The sequence below is a fragment of the Oreochromis niloticus genome, linkage group LG4 (assembly GCF_001858045.2).
Source record: "Oreochromis niloticus isolate F11D_XX linkage group LG4, O_niloticus_UMD_NMBU, whole genome shotgun sequence".
Classification (NCBI taxonomy): domain Eukaryota; kingdom Metazoa; phylum Chordata; class Actinopteri; order Cichliformes; family Cichlidae; genus Oreochromis; species Oreochromis niloticus.
The window spans coordinates 35,348,965-35,357,290 of NC_031969.2; the positions used below are offsets into that span (position 1 = coordinate 35,348,965).

Below are 8,326 nucleotides of genomic sequence, written 5' to 3' on the forward strand. Positions count from 1 at the left end.
TTGTGCCTTGAAAACAGGAACTTTGTCTGCATAGAGGAGAACTTTAACAGCAGGCTTGTACAAAGTGAGGCTTTGTGCTCACATTTGCTGCAAACACTCGTTTTACCCTGTTTTGATGCAGAATTCAGTTGAAATTCAGGCAAGAACTGGACTCGTTTTTTATAATGTGTTCTTGTGAATTAATTGTGTATCGCATACATTTGATTTGACTTTCTGTGAGACAACAGTCGTCCGCTGGCCAAAAAAGTTTTCCAAATACTCCACGTGATCAAGCCTGGATTTAGAAAAGAATAGCAAAAAAATCTGCACCTCCTGCTTTACATTCAATTTGTGTTTGTGTGTTCAGAGGCGGCGGCGAGAGGGGAGAACTCGGCTCATCCAGCTGGAGAGCCTGACCAGGAGGAGTCGAACATTAACTCGGGTCTTCCAGGGCACCCTGCAGACTCGGCTGCTGGCAACAGTGAGGGAGTGCGGCTCCCGGGGGTGGGATGACGTGAACGCCAAACAGGAGTCCATCACAGGTCGACTGCAGGTATGCGAGTCAGACCTTCTGAGGAGGGTTTCACTTTTCTCTCTTCTTTATAATTGACCCTTGTTTTCTCTCTATCAGCTCCTTGTCTCAGAGTGGGAGGGATTTGAAGCACAAAGGGAGGAGCTTGTCGTTTTGTTGGCTGATATGGATGTCCACCTGAGTGAGGTTGACCAGCTGACAGGAAACACGTGTGAAAAACTGAAACAACTGCAGGTGTGGGGTTGTTTTGATATGACATATATTTGATATGATACATACGTCAGAGACATTGTCCTAAACTGGACTAACAAAGGACCAGGAGTCCAACATGAAACTTACTTTACATAAGGTAAGGCTGAAGTTCATTGATAATTTTAATCAGAAACTTGTTGTTGAAATATTTTTACTGAACATGCAAACATCTGCTGATGAAAATGTGTTGATTTATTGGTCTGTTGTGAAGCTATTGCTATTTCTAATGTGTTTTTATCACTTTCTGATGTTTTATTAATTAAACAATACATGTATTCATTGTTGTGTTATCTATAGATATAGTATTCATATATATATTTATTTATAGTATAGTAAAAATGTTTAATTATTACTATTTAAATGACTAATATGTGACATGTATTAGTAGGGATGTTGTGCTGAGGGTTAAAATGCCTTTTTGTCTTTTGGTATATTACGAAATGGCAATAAACCATTAATATATGTCTATGCTGTGCTCATATTTATTTTACCCTACTCAAATTCAATTTATGATACATTTTATTTTGAAAGACTTAAAATGGTTCTTTAAAGAACCATTTTTAAAAAGGTTCATTGAAAAACCATTAAAGGTTCTTCAATGAACCATAGTTTGAAAGGTTCTTTGTGGCACCAAAAAAGGTTCTTCTATGGCATCAGTCTAAAGAACCACTTTTGGTTCCAGTTGGCACCTTTATTTTTCTGAGTGTATGCTGCTACTCTCTTTTATTCATTTGCACAATACTATGCCACTTTTAGAATCACCTGCACTGATAAGCTATTTATTTTCCAGGATATAGTTATATTGTTACTTTGTTACAGTTATTTGATATTATATTTGCACCATCCTACTGTATATTACTGTATACTAGTATTATATATATATTGTATATCTTATTCCTCCGTTCCTCTGTCTCTCTTGCTGCATTGAGCATGTCTATGACATAAGAATTTCCCTCGGGATAAATAAAGTTCTTCTTATCTTATGATGAGAGTCAAACGTTAAATACTGATCCATATGCGAAGGTTTACAGTACACATCAGCTTTTAGATGTCCCCCATTACTGATGGAAATCTCACAGTCTAAGAAGGCTAACCTGCCAGTTTTCACATCCTCCCTGGTGAATTTGATGTGTCCGTCCACCGAGTTAATGTAATCCGTGAATTATGGTACGTCCTGAGATTTGATTTTCACCCAGGTGTCATCCACATACCTGAACCAATGACTTGTTCCAGAGTAGTATAGCATAGCCCTCTTTTCCACTTCTTCCATGTACAAGTTGGCCACTCTTGATAGTCCAGGGTCTATCGAGCAGTTTCAGTAGAATGAGCTTGTGAAATGAATGGACCCCACGCAGCCTCAGGTGACAGTTCTGTCATGTTTTATTTGCACAACATGTCCTTTCTTTTTCCTTAGGTTGGGAAGTTAGCTTAGCTTTCCACTCCACACTCAGCTCCTCTCTCGAGCCACAGCGTCACTGAAATAATCTGATTACTGAGTGGCAGCAGCTGTCCTGCCAGCCACCCTGGCACTGCCCCTCCATTGCATCGGAGCCAGATACCACAGTCCTGCCACAGAGCTCTGCAAAAGCCAGACTCAAAGATAGAGGCACATTAAAAGACAGTTAGAAATGACTGGTTTCTTCCACCTGTGTTTGGTGTGCAGCACACCTGCACCGTCGCGTGTGCTCCCAGCGTCATGTAGCTTTGTATATATTTGTATATTTGTATATATTACCTTATTGTTAGGACTGTTTTTGTTGTGCATCTGCACTTTATTGTTGTCAATGTCTACGCATGGGACAGTGTGAAACGTAATTTCAATTCCTTTGTATGACAAGTACATTTGAAGAAATTGACAAATAAAACTGACTTTGACTTTGACTTTGACATGATTCGGGTCCTCGAGGACGGGGACGGTGACAGTCTGAAGAGTTTTTCAACATTAGAAATGACACCCTCAGGATGTGATGGATGTTCAGACCCTTATCTTCAGCCTGACCTATTAAACTGGACCATTTCAGCCATTTTCCTCCTCAGCCTCTGATTGGCGGGCTCAGTTAACCTGATGGTCTTTCAGACTTCAGTTTGAACCCCGTGTGGCGAACCTGAACAATGAGCCGAAGCTTGCTGTTCTCGGCCATCGCCCTTCCTCCACTGTGTCTACACTTCACGTTGGTGCTTCAGGTCCTTTGTCTTCTCTTCTTCATCACCCAGGTTGGTTTTGTTTTCACGGGTCCAGCTGTTCCAGAGCTTGCTGCCTGGCCTATTTTACAACTTTGTCAAGTCTGATTTTTCTGTTCCTGAGCCTGATTGACGCTTTGAAGCTTCTGGATTTTCTCTGTGATTCTTCGCTTGGTGAACAGCTGGAAAAAAAGGCATCTTCCTCCTGGAGAGTCTCCCTCACTTGACTGAATGTTGTCCTTGACGAACTGCTCAGCGTTCTCACTGATATGCTTGTTTCTTCAGCCCAATGACGACCTCCTTCACACAGCTCCTCTCCTCTTTGAAGCCAGTCATGATTTCTGATGAACCAAATGCTAATTTTAACACTTGACACCAACTCTTAATTAGTCCTGAGAGTAATGAGAAAGCAGGCTGACCTGGACTCAGAAGTGCTTATTGGCATATATTCCTTTATTTATCAAAATGATGCAAATGAAAACAAGCTTTAAAAAAAACTGAAAGCTCTCCAATTAAAACATGAGAGGGTGATGCAGGGATGGTGATTGGTGTGAAATATTCAGTCATAATGTTCAAATAAATCAAATTGAAGCGTCATCGGTGCCTGTTAAAATGTAATGCACTAAAACCACCAGAAGGTGGCAGTAATGATCTGAAAGGTGTTTCCTGACGCTGCTCTGAAAAAGTCTGATGTTGTGAGATTAGCTGCTCACAAACAGGACAAACACACAAACGTGAAGGCGAACATGATGAAATCCAGTTTAAGCTACCAGCGCAGCAGGAACAAGCTGTGAAAAGCTCACCTGACTGCATAGTGTGGAGGTGTTTAAGGAGTAGGCGATCAGTTCAAGTCTGTGTGTTTCAGGAGCATTCGCTGTTTGAGGAACATCATCCACTGGAACCTGATCTCCGCCTTTATCCTGAGGAACGCCACCTGGTTCATCGTCCAGCTAACAATGAATCCCGCTGTTACCGAGAGAAACCAGGTGCTCACACACTCACACACACAGTAACGTACCGACAAACACACCGATGCTGACCATGATGCTGACTCCGCCCTCTGCAGGTGTGGTGCAGGTTGGTGACGGCAGGTTATAACTACTTCCATGTGACCAACTTCTTCTGGATGTTTGGTGAAGGCTGTTACCTCCACACTGCCGTCGTTCTCACCTACTCAACCGATAAACTCAGGAAGTGGATGTTCATCTGCATCGGGTGGGGTCAGTCCATCTGTCCCCCTTTCTGTCTGTCTACCTGTCCTCCTGTCCCTCTCTCTGCTCACCCGTCTTCCTCTCTGTCGGTCCGCAGGTATTCCATTTCCCATCATCGTGGCATGGGCTTTTGGGAAGCTGTACTACGACAATGAGAAGTAGGTCATGTGACCAGACAGGACTTCTTCTGCTAAATAAAATGTGTTCCACTATTGAACGTGAGGAGTCATGTGACCGTGTTTTGATTGACAGGTGCTGGTTTGGAAAGAGGGCGGGAGTTTATACAGACTACATTTACCAAGGCCCCATGATCCTGGTCCTGCTGGTAGGAGCACAGCCAGTCCACCTTAAAAACACTACAATCCTCCTTAAACACAGCCAGTCATCCTTAAAAACACTACAGTCCTCCTTAAACACAGCCAGTCCACCTTAAATCCTGTCAGAGACTGATGCTGATGTTTTGGAGATTCCTTAGACCAGCAAGAGGTTCTGCAGCCTCAATCAGACAGTAGAAATAAAAATCGGTGGCGTTCAGAAATGTCAGATTTGTTACAGACGATTTATCGAGAGAGGAAGAGGAGTGAGATGGTCAGGTTTAATGTGAGAAGACACGTCAGCTGACAAGCTGTCATGTGATGTGGTCTCTGAAGCCTGCTAACCTGATCAGACTCAGAGATGTACACACACTGAGAGGTCACATGTGTGTCAGAAACACCTGCACAGGTAACTTGGCTCGTAGTCCAGCTGTGTATAAACCTGGAAGTCTTCTTCTCCTCAGATTAACTTTGTCTTCCTGTTCAACATCGTCCGGATCCTGATGACCAAACTGAGGGCATCAACAACCTCAGAAACCATTCAATACAGGTAGGAACACACCTGTAAAACAGGTAAGAGCGTGACAGCTGAGCTGGGTTTGTGATTGATTGATCAGAAATAAATCAGTGGGTTGCTCTTACAGACAGATGAGAGCAGGTGTGAGATACAGGTGATAGCTGTCGCCTCACCTTTGCATGACTTTCGTGAGGTCATCTTCACCTGAGAGTCAAACACTTACACTGGCCGTGTCTTTACTGTCTGTCTTCACTGATGTTTATGCAGCTCCTCACATAAACCAGCTTATTTTTCCCTCTCAGTAGCGCCCCCTGGCTGCATAAACCTGTTTGCTGAGGGTAAAGAATGCCTGTGTGGGTTAATGTGCTGCTCTGGTGCTGCAGGAAGGCTGTGAAGGCAACGCTGGTGCTCCTGCCTCTGTTAGGAATCACCTACATGCTTTTCTTTGTGAACCCCGGAGGAGAGGACGAGGTCGCTCGGATCGTCTTCATCTACTTCAACTCCATCCTCGAGTCCTTCCAGGTTCAGACCGCCACCCACACCAGAGGAAGCCTAACACAGTTTAATCGATTATCAGAGCGCCTCGGTGTGGTCACTGAGCACTAATACATGAGCTGTTGCTGTCAGACCAGGTTCAGTTTAGACCAGCTCAGGTTCTCATCTACTAGTGTTAGCAGAGCTTCTAAATACAGCTTGCTATGCTGGTCTCAGTCCAAGACTAAACTGACCAAGCTTTCTTAGCTCAGTTTACACAGACTGGTCTAAAAAGAATCATAAACCTTTAGCTTAGCTATTAGCCAGAACGTTGATGGAAACATCCTTTGATGATGTTACTTCTAGGCTGGACTATTGTAGCTCCTCTGCCCATCTGTCGCTGTTAGCTAACTTGTCAACTCTCTGTGTCCCTGCAGGGCTTTTTTGTCTCTGTGTTTTACTGCTTCCTGAACAGCGAGGTTTGTCATGTTACTCAGGATTCCTCTTGGTTTCACATCATGTATGAATCGTATTTACACGACGTTCTGATCTCTCTGTTTACCTGTTCACATATCCAGGTGCGCTCCGCGGTCAGGAAGCGTTGGATTCGTTGGCAGGACCGTCACTCCATCCGGAGCCGGGCCATACGTGCCACCTCGCTGCCCACCTCACCGAGCAGAGTGTCCTTCCACAGCATCAAACAGTCCTCAAACCTCTGACAGACCTGAACTCACCCAATGACGGTTTGAGATGTGATTCCTGTTGGCCAATCCGAGCTCTTATGATGCATGAGGACCAGACAGTTACAGGGGGGCTCTGTGTGGCCCTGCCTCTCTTCACCCTCACTAGACTCTCAGTCACTGGACTCAACCAATCAGCTGCTTCATATGTTGTACTGAGCAGCGTGACTGTATTTAATAATCGGTTTATTGATTTATTGATCAGTGTTTTATTTATCAGCTATTACTGTATGTATTACTGATAACCAGCTTTCTGCTCTTCACACACACGTACACTGATCATCACAGGTTCAGAGGTGTGTGGTGAGAAACCTAACCCTAACTTAGACTGTCTGATAATCCTGACCCGGCGCTGACTCTTTACTGCCTGGACGTCAGCTTCGTGCTCTCCTTCCTCAGGTGAACATTTAATCAGATTAACTCTTCGTGTGAGTGGATTAAGGTATCGGACCAGTTCCACCAGTGGCAAGAAAGTAAAGCTGGATTATCAGCAGGTTTTACTTTGAATCAGGTGGCGTCTTTATGACCACAAGCACGTCTGCTTCATGTTTGGTGTGAGTGCTCCGCCACAGAGACACTGCTGAAGACACACAGCAGCAGATCCAGGAGTGTGTGTGTGTGTGTGTGAGAGAGACAGAGTGATTGATCCATCAGTCTGATCAGTGGCATTATTCCCTGGAAGAATCTTGATGAAGCTGTGCGCCATATATATGAATAATGCTTCTGATTCTTCGCACACTGGTTTTGGCGACTCATTGCTCTTCCTCCGGCATCAGGCAACACCGAGGACTGGAGGCTTGGTTTCCGTAGCAACCCGAGGATGCACAGCGCTTCCAGCAGTTCCTGGTCAGTTTTTGTATGATGCTTGTAACTTAGGAGTGTTTGCTGTTGGTAAAGGTGAACACCTCCTTCTTGTTCTGGTGTCCATGTGGCTCAGAAGTCGGGATGGAAAGGCGATAGAAAGCACAAAAACACCATTTAGTTCATAGTGGCTGTTGTGTGCTGCTGCCGCGACGCCAATTACTAAAGTATGACAAAATCTATAAAACTAATAAATTGCGACTGAAAAGTGTGTTGCACTGTGCCGTGCATTATTAATGATGCATGCTGTTTGAAAATTCATGACAACCACTTCAGTAAAAGTTGAAATCTACAGTAACAAAAATCATGCACCCATTTTCTTCTGCTTGTCTGAAGTCGGGTTTGGGGGCAGCAACAGGAAAGCCCCTCCCCCTTGGACCTCATCCTCCAGTATAACAGAGACATTCCCTGGCCAGCCGATAGATCTAATCTCTCCAGCATGTCCCGGGCCTCCTCACCCTAGGACAGGGGTCTGCAACCTTTAACACCCAAAGAGCCATTTGGACCCGGTTTCCATTCAAAAGAAAACACTGGGAGCCGCACATACTTTTTGACATCTAAAATTAAGACAACACTGTATATATATATTTTTTTTTACCTTTATGCTTTGTGTGAACAACTAAAGTAAGTAAAGTTTATTTATTAAGCGCTTTTCACAGACAGGCAGTCACAAAGCGCTGTACACAAAGATTAAAATAAACAATACAATTAATAGACATTATACACAATGTAAAAGATCAAATGTAAATAATGTAAAGAATATAAAATACGTAGATCAACAAAAGGCTTGTTTGAACAGAAAAGTTTTTAACTGCTTTTTAAAAGAATCCACAGAGCAACTAAGGTGTGTTGCTTATGAAATCCATGAAGTGCTACAGAGAAAATTACATTTTATTTATGTAATTAACACATTTTGAACTCTTAAAGAAATATAACAAAAGGAAAGACACCCAGCTGAACTAAAATGATCCATGTAGCAAACAAAAACTGCTGTTAGCCGCCACCCTCATATCGCCTTTGGGCTTTTGGAGCCTTGACCTGACTTTTAAAAAATAATTGGAAAAAAAGCTCTATGCTGCTGAAAAAAAAATAGATATTTGCAAAATTCTGCCTAAATATGTATTTTACCTGGTTAATGTGTGTGGCGGGGCGTGGTCTGCAGTGCCGCTGCATGGGAGTCGGACGTACCTGAGCGTCACCCCCAATCATGCTTCGCCGCCTTAGTCTGTGTTCTCTCTGCTGTTGTGTTGTCAGGCTGAGCTGAA

The 8,326-nt window shown here is 43.6% G+C and overlaps 1 protein-coding gene across 4 annotated transcripts in view; it reads left to right on the plus strand.

Moving 5' to 3' along the window:
• Positions 1–7,272, plus strand: part of crhr1 (corticotropin releasing hormone receptor 1) — a 60,137-nt gene extending 52,865 nt beyond the window's left edge. For 3 of the 4 annotated variants that reach the window (XM_013269879.3, XM_019357522.1, XM_019357520.1), the window contains 8 exons: positions 3,810–3,930; positions 4,011–4,164; positions 4,253–4,313; positions 4,408–4,480; positions 4,934–5,019; positions 5,370–5,508; positions 5,898–5,939; positions 6,039–7,272. In XM_013269879.3, the coding sequence (XP_013125333.1) occupies positions 3,810–3,930; positions 4,011–4,164; positions 4,253–4,313; positions 4,408–4,480; positions 4,934–5,019; positions 5,370–5,508; positions 5,898–5,939; positions 6,039–6,179 (817 nt within the window). In that variant the 3' untranslated portion in view covers positions 6,180–7,272. Of the gene's footprint in view, positions 1–346; positions 533–610; positions 3,931–4,010; positions 4,165–4,252; positions 4,314–4,407; positions 4,481–4,933; positions 5,020–5,369; positions 5,509–5,897; positions 5,940–6,038 lie in introns of those variants that run through there. The other variant, XM_025906523.1, reaches the window with a different exon arrangement.
• The last annotated feature ends 1,054 nt before the right edge of the window (positions 7,273–8,326 follow it).